The sequence below is a fragment of the Pyxicephalus adspersus genome, chromosome 4, assembly GCF_032062135.1.
Source record: "Pyxicephalus adspersus chromosome 4, UCB_Pads_2.0, whole genome shotgun sequence".
Classification (NCBI taxonomy): Eukaryota; Metazoa; Chordata; class Amphibia; order Anura; family Pyxicephalidae; genus Pyxicephalus; species Pyxicephalus adspersus.
The window spans coordinates 84,078,985-84,100,768 of record NC_092861.1 but is presented as its reverse complement, the minus strand read 5'-3'; the positions used below and the strand labels follow the sequence as shown (position 1 = coordinate 84,100,768).

At 37.2% G+C, this 21,784-nt stretch overlaps 1 protein-coding gene across 1 annotated transcript in view; it reads left to right on the top strand.

Annotated features, from left to right (window-relative positions):
- TBC1D32 (TBC1 domain family member 32) overlaps positions 1 to 21,784 on the top strand; it is a gene marked incomplete in the record, with an annotated part of 161,342 nt that overhangs the window by 4,010 nt on the left and 135,548 nt on the right. Inside the window, 5 exon segments of the mRNA XM_072408827.1 lie at positions 655 to 858; positions 3,897 to 4,058; positions 13,227 to 13,404; positions 14,370 to 14,441; positions 16,270 to 16,395. Of these exon segments, the coding sequence (XP_072264928.1) occupies positions 704 to 858; positions 3,897 to 4,058; positions 13,227 to 13,404; positions 14,370 to 14,441; positions 16,270 to 16,395 (693 nt within the window).

Genomic DNA, 21,784 nt, shown 5'->3' with positions numbered 1-21,784 from the left:
CACCAGCATACACAACACAGGCATATACAGGTAGATATAAACCTGACAAACACATTTGTACACAGACACATACATATATACACAGATCAGGGCTGATTTTAGGAGGTAAGGGGGTAGACTGGGCATTGGACCAGGGACCTCACCTTCTCCAGCATCCTAAGTAATAGAATTGCAGGGGATGCTAGGAGCTGCAATTTGTGTATCTGGAGCTCCCACTTTCCAGGGCCTCTGGATTTTGTGTAAACCCATCCAGTGTTCTCCCCAGCCCCTTTTAGCTGGGCGCACCACCCAGCACTTTTCATCAAACACCCGGCTGTTTTTGGGTGGGTACTGAAGAGTTGGGTCACAACACAGGGTCACCACCCACCTACAATTTCTTCCCACCCGGCTTAAAAATTTTTTTGGGTGGACCAATGCCATCCCTGACATAACATATGTGTTACCTAAGCTTTGCCCTTTATTTAGTCTGATATAACAAAATGATCTATTGTTATTTTATATGTAATGATCAGCCAAGATATCATAGTGGTCTATTTTTTGTTACCTTTTTATTTTTGATGTTTTCCTAATATAAAAATGTCTGCACACCTGCCATACTATGAGATGGAAATAATTGTATGTCCAATTCTTTTAATTGCATTTGTGTTGTTTTAGGGACATTTAAAAAGTTTACAGCTGTGGCTGACGCCAATTTGTGTTGACCATGGCCACTTTTTCGGATTATGATGAAATCTCACTACAGACAACGGTCAGGCAGCTGCTGCAGAGTGTGAAGGAAAAACTGGCCAATGCACCATCTGCTGAATGTGCTGAGGAGATCCTGCTTCACCTTGAGGAGACAGATGAGCATTTTCACAAGTAATTCCATTGTGTCTTTGTAATTGTTTATAAAAAGATCCTTTTAAAAATGACATCTGTGTAAGTGTTGACTATATATAATGTCCAATAATGTAATCAATCATCTGATTTAGGCTATGTTCAGACTGTCCTTGAGGCTGCAGTGCCAATACCACTTCCTCATGCCAGTGAACCGCTAGCTCGGTTAAGAGGCTATATATAGCTTCTCTGGAGCCCAATAGAAAATGAATAAGAGTGGCAGTGAGCCGTCTATTACTGCTAACTGTCACCCATTGTCAAATGTTTTACAACCAGCAATGCCGTGCGAGTGACCAAGTAGCAGGCCAGGTGCCAGCCACTTGGAGCCACACAGGATTGCTTATCCTGCTTCGGGCCTCAACCTGCCCTTACTTTAGCTCTGTGCTTTACAAATGTAGACTGCACTCCTCTTGCTTTATTGAAGGATAAAAGGCCAGGAAGAAAGCCTGACTGCATGACCTTCCAAAGTCATCCTTTCCTGAATCGATCACATAGTTTTCTTAGTGTATTAATATACACTAAGACACTATACAATATAGTGTATTAAATCAGGTACCATCAAACGTTTGTGACCACTAGGCTATTTCGGGGGTGGGCAGGAGCACACTAGGCCGGACTATCTCCTGAGTCCCGCCCTAATGGCTCAGCCCCCCCAACAAGAACAAGAACGCCCCCTGAAGGGAATTTCCTCTCCTTTGCAATGCATACGGAGGAGAGGGAATGTTCCTTATTTAAAGTGTATCTAAGCCAAATAACAACATTCCATATATTGCTGCTTACCAGTTCTATTTTCAAGATTTTATCAGTAACATGCTCCCTCTCCCATAGTGACAATAAAACAAGCAGAGGTTTTAGTATACCTGTCTTGTTTCTGTTGTCTTGACATAGTACGAGTAGTATGTATCCTACATACTGATACATACATCATGATACATACTACTCGTACTATGTCAAGACAACAGAAACAAGACAGGTGTACTAAAACCTCTGCCTGTCTTTTTATCTATACTAGTGGTGCCCAACCTTTTTTCATCTAGGGGCCGCTGTTGACATTGAGATAAAACTTACGGGCCACAATGCAAACAAACATTAAAGATGTTTAAAAGTAGAATAGTTTTAAATTAAAATAAGATTACATTGAAATGTTTCTAGTTATCATATTGTACATGCACCAAATAAAAGAAATCATGAATCAAGAATTTCTGCACTCACCATTAGATGCTCATTTTGGTAATGAAAGATACAAAACTAAGTTTTGTTTTCAAGAGTCCCCCACTTATCCTACTTTTACATATACCTACAGCTCCCCTTTCAGGAGAAATTGGGGTTTAAGGAACATAAGCGGTCATTTACATGTGAGGGACACCATGGTATGGTAAAAGTGATAACATTTTTCATTGGTGGGGAAGCCGCAAGCGCCCCACACTTATTCTTCATTTCTCTTTCTCTACTGCTAAAGAGAAATTGGGGTTCACAGAAGATAAGTGGCCAGCTATGTCTGACAGGGTAGCACAGTTTGACAGGTATCGTTTTTTGTAGTAGTGATGACATTTTAGGGGGAGTTAGCCACAAGAGTCCCCCACTTGAAGTTACATTTCCCTTTTCTTACAGAAAAATTGGGCTTCATAGAGAGTAAGGAGAAAGCTCTGTGTGACAGGGTAGCATGATATCCCCACTTAATGTGAAAATATCTCTGTTGTTTGGATTTTATGCTTGTGACCCCATATCTGGGAACTTGTTATGTTTAGGGGGCTGCATTTTGGATAAGTAGCAGCTCGCAGGGTCCCCTGTGTACCCTGGATATTTCATGTTGCTATAACAATTGGTGTAGGAGATTAGAAGGTTTACATGAGGATAATGACAGCTGCATGGACACAGACATAGCTCTCATGCTGCTGCTGGGATTATCTCACAGTACAAGGTGGGCGGGGAGCAGACGCAGCTGATTTTCAGGTCTTTAGTACACGCCCACTCTCAGGGAGCTAACACTGAGCATGCTCAGGATGCTCCCTCCCCTGGCAGTGCGATCCTATAAAAAAAGATAGGCGATGTGTGCGCCCCATCTCCCGCAAGAGAATGAGCAGAAGGAGCAGAGAGGGAATGAGTAAAGGGGCCGGATCTGGCAGCTCCATGGGCCGGTGGTTGGGCACCCATGATTTATACCATAGATGTATGGGGTACTTGAGTCTTCAGAACAGATAACTGATAAGATTGTAGCACACAAAATGATCATCTGACAATTTCTGATAAATTGTAGGATTAACAGGTTTTGCACATATCAAAAAGATATTCTGACGTTTTCATTCTTGGCGTTTATAAACTATAACACTGATGTCATCTCAAAGGTCCGCTATTGGATTGAGATCTGGTGATTGAACAGTGAGCTCATTGTCATGTTCAAGAAATCAATTTAGGATTATTTGATCTTTGTGACATGTTGCATCATACTGCTGAATGTAACCTTCAGAAGATTGGTACATTGCAGATATAGAAGAATGGACGTGATCAGCAGTGGACCATAACCAAAATAAAAAGGTTAATAAAAGTTCAAGGAATTAAAAAATACCTGGTATTTCTGCCAGTGATATTAAAGCTTTTTGTTCTCAGTGCCTCTGTACCACTGCAATGTTAAGCAGTGTAATCAGTAGAGGTGCAGTCTCTTTAAAAAGATCCTGTCATGAGGTATGTCGCTGTTATGTTTTAGATGTCTCAGTTATATAAAAATGTTTTAGGATCTCAAATATTCACAATCACAGAAATAGTAGTACAGTACCTAATAGTTGTTTTTTTTATTTATTTATTTTTTTATTTAATTTTTTTACCTAAGCTTTTGCAATTACCAGATATACCAGATGATGGCACCACAAGCCAAATCATTATTATTTGGTTTTATTCATTCCTTTTCCTTGTTTCACCAGTAACCATGGAATTTATTTCTTGTCAATGTGATTCCCAATAATATTAATGGAAGGTAAAACTGTCTGATTACTTTATTAAACAATTGACTACATTTATTTCAGCTATGAACTGGTGAAGTACCTAAGACATTATATCAAGAGCTCTCTGGGATCTGTGATAGAAGAGGAGACTGAGAGGTGCACCTTTGCACAGAGTCAAGGAGATGGATCTGGCTATGACACACTGGTACAACGCGTTACCAAGCGGACACGTGAATCCGCGGAGTGAGTTTTCTGGCACATTTTAATAATCTGCAAGCTTCTTTTCGTTTTAGTGAATTTGCTGATGACATATACAAAGGTGACAACAAACCAATATTTATTGACTAAATGAATTAAATGGTGCTGAGTTGTTATCCAAAAATCCGTTTATATTCAAGGGACTGGAGCAGTTCTGAAAAAATGTCCAAATTAATTTGATATTTCAAAACTCACTCCATTGTTTTAAACTCTAAAAATGAACTTCTTTTATTTAAATACACAGTTGATATCAAGTTGTTTTTAAATGATTAAGTAAGTGCAGGGATACCTGGGCATTTATTATAGTATTATTTAGCCTAAAGCCCTCTACAGACATCAGATAATTGTCACTGGAAACAACCTCTCATAATTGTTACCAGTCAAAGATGAATGCACAAGTCCTGTACACATAGCACTGTCCTGTCCTGGAGGGGGGCATGAGAAATGCATAGAACTGGTCCTTCTTGATCAGTTGTTCATTCATCCGCCTCAGTGGTTCGATGAATGATGTCAGGGGACCACTGCACGCATGCTGTGTGCAAAAATCATCTATTATGTGTATGAAACCTAAAGCAGAACTAAACCCACGATACTCACCAATCTGTGTTCCACTATCTTCCTTCTTCTTTTTTTCCTGAATACAATCTTCAGCCATCTTTATTGGCTGGGCTGGGATTCTGTAACTCTTTTAATTCATTCCTGGCATGTGTAAGAGAAGCCAGGATCAGAATCGCCGGGGTGACCATGCTTACTTTCTGCGCTATATCTGTGGAAGGATTGTGTTGGCACCCAAGGACAGAGAACATTTTTAAGGGTACAGAACAAAGTTGATAACACTACCTGCAGTTTTAATGAAGAGGCAGACTTCACAGGACGGGGGACAGCTAAAGATTTGTTCCAAGATCAACAGGTATCTATTGAACTTACTGAACTGATTAACTGAATGGTATTTTAACAGGCCAAAAGGTAGCAAATATTAAAATATCATGGTTACGATCACAGCCTTTTGTAACCCACAGTACAGGGGCATTTGGCTACATGCATTGTACTTTCATGGAATATGCTGACAAAACAAGGGTAAGAAAAGATGACCTTCATCATTTTACCATATACTGGGTGTGGTTGTGAACACGTGATATTTCCTAAGAGGACCCTGAAACCTACTGCATGCAGTGCAGTGACAGCGTCTCTAAAAAGAGCACCCCCTGATCACTTTTCTAAACACAATCACTTGAATGGAAGAATGCCATTGCCACCCCTCACAGTCACTGACACAGATGATCTAACGATGGTTGTTTGAAAGCAGAGTAAAGTTTATGCGGTCTAGGAATGCCTTTTTTTTAAAATACTGCCAGTTAAACTGCAGTAAAAACAATAGAGCTGTGCTGTCTGGCAGGTCTGTGTAAATTTCTGAATGAGCTGAACAAATGTACAAATCCATTTCATGCAAAACTGTTCCTATATAGGAATTTACCATGTATTTTTAGCTGTTTGTTTTCAGCTGTAAAGTGGACCTAAACCCCAAGACCCACATTTTGCATAGTCTATTAGTATACAGCACAACTAATTGTTATACAAAGTTTATTCAGTAATTTCCTTACTTTCAATGTTTCAAGAATTATATTTTAATAAACCTTATTGGTGAAGGAATAAGAATGCAATGTCATATAGTAACCAAACAAATCAGCAAGTAGGACCCCCATCAATAAGACTAAGCCCATCAAAGTGATGAACAAGAAACAGGAAAAAAAGAAAAGAACCCCAAGTCAAGTAAGAAAAGAGAACAATGAGGGAAAAAGAATTGGGGGAGAGAAGAAGACCAGTGCCATCTCGCAGTGCACAGACCATATGCACCCAAAGTTCACCCCTATAATGGGCAGATTTATATACTCAATAAAGGGTAATTGAAGAATAACAGCACTTTAATTTTTCACACATGAGGTTCTTCTTATTCAACCCATATTCATGTATCTAAAGCTGAATAATCAGCTAAAATGGATTTAAAAACACTTGTCATCAAGCCTTTAATTTTGAAAAAAAAAAAGGCTTGATACTGCTACAGGTAGCCGCCAACTTGAGTGTGATGGCAGCAGACTCAGAGTTTTCCAACAAGAAACTCTTTATTCCCCTTGTTACTTCCTTGGCAGCTACAAAAAATGGTTGTGTAGGATGGCTAAACGAGGAACGAAGGAGTTAAGCCAGCACAAAGAAAAGAGGGTTATTATATGTAAAGAGAAAAGAGCCTGTTCTGCAAACAACCTTCTTGCTTTTTGTCATTAAATGTATACATAAAAACACTGTTTCCACGACTCTGGTCTTCTGAGCCACCAGTAGTATCTTACAACCACCGCTTGTTCATGTGCCATATGTTGCTACAGGGGTTATTGAAAGACCCACATTGCCTTTAGTCTGTACCGCAGTTCTAGGCACTTGTGTGGTATTAAGGATGTGGTTAGCAGACTGTTTTTGTCCTGGTGTACTGTAGATGAGGCTTTCAAGCACAGTCTAGCAGTGAACAGGATGCTGAACTGTATCTATAGAAAGAGCAATGTTTTTCACATGAGCTAGACCAATAACATCAAAGTCAATGTCAGAACACCTGGTTCCAGTAGAGGAAATTGTCCCTTTCCCAACACATGAAGCATATGGTGCATTACTGTGTGACTGTTTGCATATTTTAACTCTGTTAAAATGTTAACTTATTTTAACTATTTTAGCTAGCCCTGGTGTCAAGCCCAATCGTGGCTCTCTAAAAACCCTAAATTTGTGATCAGAGTCTCCATGGAGTAACTGATCACCGTTATTGTAAATTACATAGGTGGCCTTTTCACTTCCATTGTGACTGTGTACACAAAAGTGGTGATTGCATCAAAACTGGCCATCCGCATGTTTGAAGATAACCCCACAAATTTTTACTGCAGCCAATGATAGGCTCTACTTTCAAAGCAGCAAATGCTATGTGTCAATCCGTAAAAGTCTTTTTGTAGAACAATATGTGCCTCGGCTTTTTGTACATTACCATCTACAAGACCGTCGACTTGCTATTTTTTCCAGGGTGTTTTTAAATGTTTCGCAGGATGGTTTAGTTAAATTTTAAAACACCTGTCTGCAGTACATATAAACATCCAATTAGTGGAAGAGACATAGGAAACTGGAAAAGAAACACAGCAGGTTGAGTGATTTCATAAAACATATGCTGTGTGCTTTAGAAAGTGCTCTTCAAATAGTAAGCAGATAGTTCCATTTAGGCATTTCACTGTCATTGTAATACTTTTCTGGCTACAAATATTTCTAGATTAAAAAAAAGGAGAGAGCGCAAGAGATTGAAACCTAACTAGTGTGAGACCTTGAGGCTTTTTATCCTTAATAAACAGAAGGCATCTAACTGAATTGGTTCCAGTAATAATTTATTACCTTGAGATTTTTAGAAGTGCTAACGAGTTGTTCTGAAAAACTAATGAAGCTTACTTTGGATTTAGCTCTCTTGGCTCAGTGTTGTTAATATTCTGCAAATGGTATCACTTTTTAATGCAACATTACCAATTTTAAATTAGAGCTCCTACTTTAAAATAAGAAGAGGTGTTTTTTTCCCTTTCATTGATTTATTGAAGAAATGTACCTGGCCTAGAGTTTGGTTTACACATTAGATGTGCATTACTTTACCCCTTCAGTTTTTCTAATTAAGTAAACGTTAAAGCTGTGCTCTAGTTAGACACCAATTAATTCAGCTTTGTATTCATGAATATAGAAATTTTTTTTTTGTTATTCACATTTTTTTTCAGAAATAAACATAAGTTCCCACCGCTCCTCTTCTGCTGCATCTCTTCGGAGATCTCTACACTGGCTTCCAATTCACCTTAGAATCAAATTCAAGCTCCTGTGCTTTGCCTTCAAATCCCTAGACAGTTCTTGTCCCACTTACATTTCTGACCTGGTAAAAACATACTCCTCTAGCCACTTTCTCCGCTCCTCCATGACATAATAATGACTTCCTATAGTATCCTTCCTAGTATACTTTAGTATTGCAGTATAGCATAGCACAATAACGAAATGCTATTACAAACTTGTGCGTGTCATAAATCCAGGTAAAGGGCTAAACATAGTTTTTCAAGCATGGTTAGGTTGTGATGATTGCAAAAAAAATGTTGTTTTTTACACCTGGTTTAAAATAATTTTATGCAAACTAACCTTTTAAAGAAACAGTAACTGTAATATATGCTTGGTTTTTATTTCTTTGTTATTTGTATTTGCTTAAGTTGGTGTTTGCCTCTGTTCTAAATGTATTAACTTGGTTTGTAAATTAACATTTACTCTATGATGATCTGCTATACACAGTATTAAAAAATAATTCATCAAAGTACATTATTTTCATTCTGTTTGAGAACAAAGTCAAAGGCCAAATGATCAGACAACTAATGCAAAATTATCCTTCATCTTTTACAAAACCTAATAACAGAGTGGAAAAATATTTGAATGGCATTACTGCATTATCGAGTAAAACCTAAGAAAATATGTGAGAGTTAACTATAGTTCTCTGACAGTTGCTGATCTTTGACCACATTAAAACAGCAGTCAGAAATAATAAAGTCACCCTGATGAGAAGTGCTGTAACATCATAGACATGACTTGATGACTTTAGCATTGAAACTTTATGGCCGCATTCTGCACTGAAAGATGCAAGAACCTATTTATTGCTTGTAAGATCAGTGAAATCGATGGGATAAATAAACTTTTTTTTTATGAAAGAAGATAATCACAAAAGGGAAAAAGGATATTAAATTCAAGTGTTTTAAGGATTTCTTTAGTGATGTTATACTGGACTGGGTAGTATTCATCAGAGTAGAAGAACATTGCTAGGATTATAACTAACAAAACTTAAATGAAATTGACTGTTAAATCACAATGACAGATTTACACATGTTTCTTTGCATAAATGCCTAGCTAGACAAACAACTTTGTAAATACATATTCGTATATCCATCACAACTTGTGAATGTTTACCATGAACATTGGTGTCATGCAGGCAATTTAAAAAGTGCTGTAAAGGCTCTTTGCTGAAGGATCTTTTCAGCTGTATCCTCGTGACTCAGAATCTCTGATCCTAATTTTGTGGCTGATCTTTTATACTCTGCTTCTGTCTGACCTTCCCTTGGATCTCCCTTGTCTGCCAGTAAATTCTTTTGTTACTTTTTGTTGGATCCGGTTCAGCAGTTCGTTTTATGGCATGTGGGAGCAGATTGCTAGATCAAAATTGTTGATGCTTCAGTGTTCTCCCCTGAATTGTTTTTCAGCCAGGTGCGGGGAGCTGTAGCTGGGTGTTCACTAAACCCAGATGGTTATGCCAAAGGTATCCAGTATAATTGTGTCCGCTTTCTACTGTACCACAGTAGTATATATACCATTTGTCCAATGCCTCCCCCTTAGTATGTCCTATTTTAGATCATTTTGTATTATGTCCTAATTGTCCAGTGCCCATGTACTGTGACCCTACTTCCTAGTGTCACATGTTTGTGTAACCCCTTGTAGCATTGTAATAATGTAATCAATGTAGTGTAATAAATTAAGTTATTGGTTCATATTAGCTGTTCAATCTGTGGTATATATTGCTTCAAAGTGCTTTTTGATACTCGCTAGGCACTTGGTAACCAGGGGTAACCGCTCGGCTTTTTCAGGCATTTGCAGGTGGCTGTAAAATACTACCAAAGTGGCGTTTTTTTTTCTTTAATTTTCACTGGTTTAAAAAAAAAAGTTTTATGAAGATTGGTGAAGTGTCAAACCACTCTTGAATGTTGCACGCAGCACTGCCTTTTACTACCAAAAAAAGGATTAAAAAATGAATTATTTGTTCCAAATGATTGTTATTAAATGATTATATTATATCAATCATTATGCCAAGTTAAAGAGAATAAAGCCACTTATTAGCAAAAAACATCCATTTGAACTAGGCTTTATACAAAATACACTCCAGTATACCAGGACACTCTGGTGGGCAGCAGATAGTTAATGATCTGAACTTTTAGCTCTGTGACCCCAGTGCCTGCATGATAATAGATTTATGTAAAAATAAAATTTCAGTATACAGGCAGAATAATGGGAGTGAAGGGATACAAATACAAAGTATGGCTGTCTCCAGCAGAGCTGCTAACATTTCCAGACTTCTTACTACACAAAACCCAGCCTGAGCACATGTCTGATGACAGCTACAAATTGCCGGGTGGTACACGCGGTTCATCGTCCAAACGACCGTCCTGGCGGATCCACAGACGATGAACGATGAACGATTGTACAGAGCGGTGCTATATGTACAGCACTCGTTCATGCATCGTGCAGTGCATAGTCGTTGGAAAGGATTGTGAAAGATCCTTTCCAACTACTATAATTGGAAGTGTGTATGTGGCTTTGGACTCCTATGTTTTCATGTACTGTCTTTCTAAACTGTTGTTTTTGGGCAACACCGTCAACAGCTAAAAAAGCAGGAGTATTTGTTAAAGACGTAATAAAGCTATGTAGACACCTTCAATAATTGTCGTTTACAAACGAACAATCAATGATCATGAATGATCGAATAGTGCTAACTCTGTACATTCAAATAATGATACAATCGTTCAACGATGTTCTACACATGGTAGATGAGATTGTTTGAACAATACAGGAAGTGACAAGCACCAGAGGAAGTGATGTACAGTAAAATTGGCGCGCAGTTTGTATAGTGTGCACGAAAGATCAGTCATACAAATGAACATTTGACACACAGCTATTTTGTCTCTCTGTGCAAAATGTCTTTCCAAGGCATGCCAGAAGAAACCTGCAGGCTCTAAAAAAGGAGATACTGCAAGACCCTTAAAAAGAATTTTATTTTAATTTCTTTTTGATATTTATTCATGGTTTTATATGTTTTTAATAAAAAAAAATGATCAAAAAACAAAACTTTGTGTCATTTATTTATACTTGACTGCCAGGTAAGGTAAGTTTTAAAATTGAACTGCGCTGGTACAGGATGGATATATATATATATATCGATATGTATGTATGTAAATATTATATATATATATAAACATCTATCTTGTATAGATAGATAGATACATGGACACGGTGAAGCAACTGCCATGAACGTCCGTTCATCGTGCATCCTCAGAACATTCACGATCACTAAACGACCGCACACGATAGTGAACGATCGTCGATCAATCAGGTCCGCCAGGATGGTCGTTCCTTTCCAGCGTCAATCTTCGTTCGTCGGCGTCAATGGTCAGTCGTTGTGCACTTTTTTTTGTTAACGATTTTTGGACGATCGGTCGTTAGTCGTTCGTCTAACAGCGATAATTATTGGAAGTGTGTATGCAGCTTAAGCCTTGACAGGGCTTTGTTGTTACCACTGGCAAATCTAATTGGGATAACATTCTGCTACCGGTCTGTGGTACCAGTCATTCTAGACAAGCTGAATGTCTTTATAAACAACAACCAGGTTCTAATAGAAGGGTATGATTTGTCACAGAAAGATAGTAAGAGGTTTTTAGAAAGGAAAATTAGAAATTTAAACCTAAAGCTTGATGATTATGCAATTGTCAACTTAAAGTTGCCCTTTCCTAGTTGGGGTCTACATGGATTTTGTCATTTTCTATTAAAGAGGAGTGAGAACTTCACATTCAGTTTGAGTTATGAGTTAGAACTTCACATATTGTATATTATGCTTGTTTACTAAAACCTGATGTGACTGATCCCTGATCAGACTCTGATACCTCCTGAAACTATGGCATGTGATGAAGAAGGGCAGATATGGATGCAGAAAGCGGAGGGGAAATCCAGTATCTAATGAAGTGAAAAAGAATTCGGACCAGAGGATAAATCATTCTCGAGAAGGGGGCCGAGGGGCCGAGATGGAAATCTGACGGCTGTCCTTTAGGAGAAAGATATGACAAAAACAATGTGCACACAGTTTTGTGTATAGAAGCCTAGCTAGCTGAGGGACTGTGCATATATGCATTAGCCTGCATATATAGCACCCAAATTGTCCATTTACACCTTTGTCCTGCAAAGGTTCATTAATTAATGGTCTTTTCAGCTGTATCCCTGTAATCCATGATCTCCAATTATAAACTTGTACCTTACCTGTTATTGTTTGTTGTTACTGACCCAGCTTGGGTCCACCCTTCCCTTGGATTTCCTTTTTGTGCCATTGGTTGCTCTGCACCTTTGTTATTGACTTCAGCCTGGATCTGACAAATATTCTGCTCACCAGCTTTGTTTCTTGCTGTTTACTTGGCCTTTTCTTGCTTCTGGCTTATGATTTTCCTTAAAATGGGGTGCTTTGCTGCTTATCTCCTATCACCCCTCTCTGTATCTAAACCAGGTCTATCATAGATGTTGTACTTCTGCACATCTGATACCAATCCCTTGATGTTCCAGTCAGCAGTTACTGCTTTTAGACATGCTCAGCTTTCAAGGGTATGTGGATGGGATTGTGTAAGAGACAACCCTTGTCATTTCAGGGTTCATATAAAGGTACAAGACATCGTCAAACCAATGAGACTACTACTTAGTCCAAGTTCAGTGACTAGTCTCTTCTAGGCACCTAGCAAACTGTTGCTATGCACCCAGGGGCAGCACACTGCACTGAAGGGCAACATGCTTGCACACTTGTGGTGGTGGTGGTACAGTGTTTTTCTCCAACTGCATGCAAACATTTGCATAAATTGGTTCCCAAAACATATCTTTTATGAATCACATGACACACAAGTGCGGTTGTTACAAATAAAGTAATATTATGTCAGATGTTTGTTATGCTTCTGATTTACCCTTTTTGGAGTACGCCATGGAGAACTAAGATTTATGTCCCAAATAATACAATTTGTTGTTTGCCATTTTTTAAACCGGTATTTTGACCCGTACTATACACCTTTGGTTTGCATCAATGTCCCTATAGGCTTCATTAAAAACTGACTCGTATAAAAATGAGGTCTTATGTGTATGTGTTTTCAGAAAATCCTTCTCTGCAGTAAAGTACAGTAAAACCGAAACGTATTTATGATGGAACTGAAAAGTGGGTATAGTTTGGAGGGAAAAATAAAAATATATTGATGCAGGGGTCCCAAAATGATAAACTATTCCTGCGTTTTACCTAAGTATGCAATAAAATATGAATATATTTTTCAGATACACAGAGATGATGCTTTCACTTAAGAATGTTATGATGGCTGTGGTAGAGACTTTACTTAATAAATTCGAAGAGGATCAAGCCAAAAATCAAGAAATGCAGAGAAAATCACTACATGAACAGCCCAGCAGTAGATACACTGATAATTGTTCTGACAGTGATTCATCCTTCAATCAGGTATGTGTAGGTATGATTTATACTGCAACCTACATCAATATTTACATGTGTGTGTGTATAATATATATTTAATTGACTAGTCTGTAAAATATCACCACTGGAATTCATCCTTATCATTTCTCCTCTTTAAAGAACAACTAGGGATCTGACATAAATGAAGGTAACATAGTGATAATGGTTGATCTCCCCCATGTTACATTTCAAATTTTCAATAAAGGGCATCAATAGACAATAGTTTGTCACCTCTAGTCCTCAAGTACCCCCAAAACTCCCCTCTTTTGAAATACTTATGGTCATTTTTTGGCAATAATTGGTATGGTAATATTAAGGTTAAGTGATGTTTTCCTGAATTTGAAACACACATCACATCACATCACATCACATCCCATTGGGCAGTACTCAAAGAAGTTTACAGGCTGTGTATGACCTGCTTTGAGGTGTATTGCCTTTATTTAAAAGTAGCAGGTCCTATTCAGCTGGAGAAAAAAGGTCAAATACAGCCTTTATTTTTGTCACTATATCCCGTTCAAATGCAAATGCATTTACTATTTATGCACAGCATTCAAAAACAAGGCCTAGTGCACGCTATGAAAAAAAGTATAATTGTCCTGTCTTCTGCAGCAGTCATGACAGCTGTGTTAACGGGTGCAGCTTAGTCAGTTGGTGGAAAGTATTTGTGACTTCACATTTCTGATATTCATTTCTAGGGAATCTGGCTTTGCTTTGACATCTATGGCATCTAAAGTTCACAATAATAAAATGTTCCAAGTTATTTAATTTCTGTATTTTTGGCTGCAGAAGTCTTGTGTATTGAGAGCCTAAGTTGCTTCAAAATGGCTGTAAATGTTGGAGGGACTTGAGGACTTCAATTAAGAAATACTGTACTATTTTTCTTGTTACCATACTAAATAATGCATGCCAATATTTCATTATGTCTTTTACCTGTAATATATATTTTTTTGCAGAGTTATACATTTATGAATCAGGAACAATTGCAGCTAATTGCTGAACAGTTAGATCCAAGTCAGCCTGAGGAGGTATGTTTAATACAGCAGCTTTATGTTTAAGGCAGACATAAACATTGTATCCTAGTTTTTTAAAAAAAACATTCACTAGAATTTTTATATTTCTCTTATTCCCATTCCAGGCTTGATTTAGGCCAAGGTCTTCTTTGCTATCTAGGTTGTGGGACAAATAGTCTCTCATCATTTAGGACATTTTGTTTTTAGTCAGTGATAGATATTACTGGGCTCTGTAAACCAGCTCTAAAGGTCCAGTAATACATGTGCATAGTCTGTTGATTTCTATTTAGGTATAATAATGTAGAAAATGAAAGACTTGTAGAATGAAGGATTGTTTTACAATAAAGCTGAGCCTATAGAGGAGTGTCACTTAAGAACACAGTTATTTATCTATTCAGTACGTGGATTGATATCAGCTAGAGCAAACCTTTGTTATTACCTCCCCAGAATGAAATGTCTGTAAAATGCTCTGCTACAACAAACGTAATTTTACATTACTAAAATAATACATATTATTATTACACAGTATTTATTTAGCACCAACACATTATGCAGCACTTTACAAGGTCCATAGTCATGTCACTAGCTGTCCCTCAAAGGGGCTCACACTCTAATGTCCCTACCTCAGTCATCTGTCTTTAATGCAGTCAAAAGTCAATTTTGGGGGGGAAGCTTAATAACCTAACTGCATGTTTTGGAATGTGGGAGGTAACCGGAGTACCGGAGTAAACCCACTCAAACACGGGGAGAACCTGCAAACTCCATGCAGATAGTGTCCTGGCTGAGATTCGAATCTAAGACCCAGCACTGCAAAGGCTAGAGTGCTAACGTCTGAGCCACCCTGCTGCCCACTCTGTGTGACCGCTTCTTTCCTGCTGATGAATAATAAACATAAATACATACAATTTTTTTCGTGTATACCATATTTGCATATTTAGATTTATGTATATTTGATTTCTTTCTTCCATATGTCAGCTTTGGGTTAATAAAGAATTCCTCAATGTTATGTTGTTAAAGTCTTTACAAGGAATCTGCTAGTTGTATAGAAATGTTATCAACATCGCATTAAATATACAGGTATCAAGCTAACAATAAATGGTTTAGTATTATCCTGGTAGAAAATCATTGTTTGTGAATTTTGGAAATATTATAATGGGTAAATTAGCCATTGGTTCTCATTTTTTCCCTAAAAATCCAGAGGGATGAATATCCTAAAATATTGTCCTACAAAGCAGTCAGACTTTTCCTTTACTTTTATTTTATTATACGTGTTAAAGTTGTTTGGGGTAACAAAGACTGGATAAATAAGATTGATTGCTTTCTCCCTGTTCTGTTTGTGAGGTTAATGAGAGCCAGAATATCATTACAAGCTGCAACCTTAGGAAACAATCCTACAGGTGATGATTTCTTGTCATATTGATTCTGTTTACGGCCCAGCATTTCCACATAGCTTAATGCAAGTAGAACAGATTTTAGTAATCTCCATGCATAATTAATCGTATTCATACTCTGCATGTGGTCACTGGCAGTCCAAAAATTGATAGTATCTGTGCAATTGCAAATGACAGGTAAAGCACTATTGTGCTCTGTGTGATCACTTCATTCCTTCTGGTGAAAATTAAACCCTGTCAGACTGTAAAAATTTTACAGTCCAAAACACCGTTAGCACTGGGAAGGAGGTGACCTTGAAATGAATGTGTGCAGGATTCATTTCAAACCCATGGTTATGTTTCAACTTTGACACCTGTTTTCCTCTGTTTGTCACAAAAGTGTCCAAGGATTATGAACATTCTGTTCTGATTAAACATGTTTACTGATCGCGACATGTCTTTTCTCTCTCAAGGTGCGGAATGAAGCCATGCAGACCCTATGTTCTGCTCCTCCTTCTGATGTTCTCAATTGTGAGTCCTGGAGTGTCCTGCATAAAAACCTCACTCTGTCACTGGCGGATCCCGACTCCACATTCACTGTAAAATCATCTGTTCTTTTTTCAGTTTTAAATATAGTTTTCCTTGTAATATTTGTCAGTATATCTAACATAATACAATTCATAAGACAAAGGTATATAACCTAACTGACAGCCATTTTTAATATTGGTAATCTGTACTTTAAGCATTTTTTTTTTTAAAGTAAAAAAAATATTTTTTTTGTTTTTTTTTTCAAACGGTATATATGGTTAGGTTTTATTGGCCAGTTAAAATAAAATAGGAAAAATGTTCCCCATTATATTGTATTGTGGTCCCGGAAACAGAAATATAGTCATGAATTTTCATGTCTTATACAGCATTTCCTATTGTTCTTAAATAATTTATCAGACCAATTACAACAACTACATTTGGCCAATATCACACACTGCCCAAAAAATCTCATGGGCTCTGGTATGACTTATAGAGAATGTAGGTCATGTTGGATCTGGGACCCAGCGTAAAACAGCTAGAATGATAATCTACATCTAGGGTCTCCTGGAGGTTTTGTTGTACACATCTGTGTCTGCATTACGGTTTGTCTTTACCAAACATGATGAGTAAATACTATTGGCTCCAGAGGCTGTGAATTACACATATTATATTATTATATTTCATTTTAAGTTGCTGTTTTATTGAGATGATATTGTTGATGGTTTAATAATGCATAATGTCCATATAATGACTCTTGTTGGCTTTAGGCATCTTTAAAAAGTTGATCAATGCTTGATGAGTACTTCATTCCATCATTTCTTGTAAATCCTAAAATATGAGATAGAAGTTCCACAGATAAACAGCTCTCACTAACAATGATTTCCTTGTAAAAGGAGTTTGTGTAGTAGTAAGTAATTCACATATTCACCCCACATATTCAAGTGATTGTGGGCTCTTGATAATCTGCAAAAGCTAAGCAAATAATTTGCTGAATGTCTAGATAACTTTATAGAGGTTTAGAAGAAGCATTTCATAGAAGGTAAATGTCTCAGATTACATGGCCTTAACACTTATTGCTCTTTCTGGGAACAAAGAAATATGTTACTATAGTACTACAGCATATTAAATTTAATGCAATTTAAATTAAATTTATTATTTTACCAGGTCTAATTGGGACTATCTTACAACTACTAGCAAAAGGAACTCTTTCTATGTTTTGTATTAGAGTTTTGTTAAAGTAAAGTCATCAAGGCAGTGGTTCCCAACCACTGTACTGTGGCACATTAGTGTGCTGTGAGAGCTCATCAGGTGTACTATTGGAAATTTATCCAATTTCACTTAATTAGTCCAAAAATTATTATTTATTTACTGCAAATAATTTGTTTTCATTCGTCTATGCCGGCAAGGTATAGTGACAGGCATTAAATACTCTTCCACTAGATGGCAGCAGGTAGCTAATTAACCTGTGTATGTGACATGTTTGTTTGGTGGTGTCCCATGGGATTTTTCTAATGTAAAATATGTGGCATGACTCAAAGAAAGTTGTGAAACACTGAATTAAGGTAACACTGTGTGATTTTTATGTATTCTTCACAAACTTAATGAATTATACTTCATATACTTGTATATGAGCTACAACTCTATATTACTACCAGATTGCACCGTTAGGGCTCTATTTATAAAACAGAATGTTTGACATTCCGTCAAGTATTCCCTGGTGGGAATCTTCCAGGCCATTAGGTTTCAACCGCAATGATTGTTTTACGCCAGGGAATGTTTGAGGGAATGTCAGATTCCCTGTATATAGACAGAGCCCTTAGTAACATGGCTCAGTTGCTTGTCTGTGGAAATCAATTCAGGACAGACCACTGGGAAAGGAAAGGTGTCCATAGATAGAACATTGAGATGAAGCTGCAAAAAAAGAGCACATTTTACTGCTCAAAATTTTTGTTGTATTTATTCAATACAGTTTTGGCAGTAGTAACTTTTGAAAAGGCTTTAGATAAAAAAGGGCAGATAAATATTTGCAAATAGGATCTGTCCATTTGTGATTGGCATTTAACGTGTGTTCTTTTTCTATGGTCTTTTTAGTAATCAAGGGATTGTAAGTTGTAGTATGCAGCAATAAAAAAAATTAATGAAGAATTTTATCCTCTAATATCACAATACAGCAGGAAAAGTTTTGTGCCTCCAAAATATGCTGAAATTAATCCTCTCTGCAATTGCATTCAGCAGCATTAGCCAAATTGATCTTATTTATATGTCTAATAAGTCCTATTTGACATTGTGCTTGTGGGTGTTGATTAAAAGTCATAGTTACATGAGACATTAAGTGGGATGAGAACATGGGCACAGAGTGAATTACTTTTTCCTCTGTAGGTAACTTTAGGAAATGGATAAGTGGAAAGACAATTTCAGTCTTGTGTATGATTGGTGTGTTTTAAAAAAGTAATTTACAAGCCAAGTAAGAAGAGAATTGCCTGTCGAGCTTCTTGTGAATAACTGTGAATTGAAGATAATGTAGAAGCTTGATTTTTATTTCTTTGCTCCAGAACTTTACATCTGCCTGTTACATAAATTAAAACCTGTCTGATTTTCCTTGGTGTATAAATTACTATTTAAATAGATTTTTCCCATTAATTATTGATTTTTTATTTACAAAACTGTAACGAACGGTTGCAACATGTTTGTCTCTTACTGTTCCTTCTCAAATCTGACTATTTACTGGGAATTTTACAGCAATCTCTAAAAGTCATTTTTTTTATGTTATATAATAGCTTTTTGAAGCGCTGCGTAATATGTTGGCGCTATACCAATACTGGCTAATAAAAATAATAATACCAATGTTATATTTTACCATCATTTCCATGCTAAGTAAAGCACAACAGTGAAACCAAACCTACATAGTCACTCATATTCTCATTAAGCCACAGATAATTTTTAAATAATTCTCACTTAGTTCTTCATAATTTTGCATTTATTGCCTCTAAGATGACACCACTTGGGGGTGTTCATATCCACGTGGCTGCGAGAGCAAGGCTGCATTGATGTGCAATGTACTGGATTTGAATGAGCTGCCTACTGTGTGATAGCTCACAAAATGAAATGAATGTACTTTTTTTTGTTTACATTTGCACTTCAATGTGTTCTTCAATTCTTTGCAATGCACGGCAGGTTGACTAACAAAGTACGTTGTGGTTTCAATACTGTTGGTATCAGTTAAAAGTGTTACTGTGTTTTGCAGCTTAAGATGCAGAATAACAATCATTTCTGTCCTGTTCAATCACTTCCATCTCTAGACATCTCCAATGCAGTACTATATTGTGTGGACATAAAACAGCATTTGACAGAGTCCATGTTTATGCCACTAACTGTCCTTCAGTAGCCCAAAAACTAAAGTCATTGCTTTATTTATAGTCTATTATTCCTAACATTTGGGGGAAAGACGAAAAACCAAACTGCATGTTTGTGAAGTGGGAGCAAAACAGAATGTCTGGTACAAACCCTATAGGTGAGAGGTACATATACATTCCATGCTGATGGTGTCTTGGCTGTTCCTGGGTCCCTCGTACTACAAGGTGACTCTGCTAGCCACTTTGCAACAAGGCTGCCTACCTAATAGAAAAATGCAGGACCTTAGGCTATCGAGTTAATCATTGTGAGACATAGACCTTAGGAAACAGATTCATATTCCCTGACACCTTGCATTTTTAATGATTCCTGAAAAGCAAATCAGCCTTAGGGGTGGATTCCTGAAAAGCAAATCAAACTAATAGCTATCCTGACCGTGTACAGAGCTAAGCATTTTTTTGTTAAAACTATAACTCGGAGTTGTTTAGACTGTTTCTGAACTATATACTATAAGGTTATTGTAGCTTCTTTGGTTTGTGTTGTCCTTAAAAAAGGCTTGATGTACATGCATTGTAATTTGGCCTAAAATGTATTTAACTGTGCTTTTGGTTATCATCGAGTTGACCAAATTTGGGTAGTTATGGTTGTTTGCAAGAAACAATCATAAAAGATGTCAGTGGCCCTGATTCATTAAAGATCTCCAAGGCTGGAGAGGATACACTTTCATCAGTAAAGTTGGGTGATTCAGCACACCTGGAATGAATTTAATTTACTATTTGTTAGCAAATGTTTTCAATCATGAACTGGATCCATTCCAGTTTTTCTGGATTACCCGGCTTCACTGATGAAAGTGTATCCTCTCCAGCCTTGCAGAGCTTGGCCCAGTGTATCAATGGCATTGTAGCATTTTGCATAATATGGTTCTTTTGCAAAAAAAAACCTGCTTACCTGCAATTTTTTAACTGTACTCACCTTTCCTTGCTCCATTACTATGCCACTGTACCCAGTGCTTATTTCGGGACTCGGATCCTTAGTCATCATGATTGGTCAGGCCCCAATTATGTAAATTACATTCATGCATGGGAGTTCAATTCTTTTTAGCATCATATATGCCCAAAAGATAGTCTCATTCCCTCAGAAATTTCCTTCAGGAATCAATTACTAGAGCTCAGGGATACATAGGACATATTTCTGGCTTTAGACTTTATAATTCGCCTACTAAATATGTGATAAGTTTTGATAAAAGTTTTATGGTCATTCCAAAGTGCTTTCATAATTATATAAGTGTTATTTATTGATTGATTTTACAGTAATGCTTTGAAAATCAGAAAGGAAAATTAAACTTTTTTTTTGTAAGTGTTGAATCACAAAATATGATGTTTATGGTGATAGGTTCATTGTGAATCACTATGTTTAATGTTTATGCTGATAATTGGTTTTCCGTTAATTGAACTAGAAATAAAAATGTAAATGTTTTCACATAATATTAATTGTGCATTTTTAAATGCATTTGGCTCAGGACATATTTTTCAAGACTGACTTCTGTGTTTTGGCTGCCAGTGTTCCTTTGTGTGCCAGCTTTCTGGCAATGTATATGTCTTCCTCAAATGATTTATTATTAAGTATTCATTCACGTTGGTGTTATCTGTGTTTTGGATCATTTTAGAGATCAAAGTCCAGTTTTGGTAATGTTCCTATCCTGCAACATTTTCTGTATTAAATCATATATCGTATAGACACAGATGCTACATAGACAACTAAAAGACTCCATTCCATAATCAAAGCAAGTGACCTAAAGCTCAATTTTTTCATAGAGGTTATATAAATATGGGACAAAACAGTGGCAGCTACATGCATAGGGAGGGAATGATGATCCAGTGTGTTCTAAGGTTTCACAGTCTCAGGTATATGCAAAAACAGGGCACAATGGTACAGTGTGTGCTAAGCTATCACAGAGGCAGGTACTGGGCTTGATAGTGGTGCATTGTGCACCAAGGTATTACAGTGGCCAGTACATTCAGGGGTGGGGCACATTTGTTCATTATGTTTTAAGCTATCACTGTGGCAGGTACTTGCAGAGACAGGCGGGAATGGTGCAATGTGTGCTAA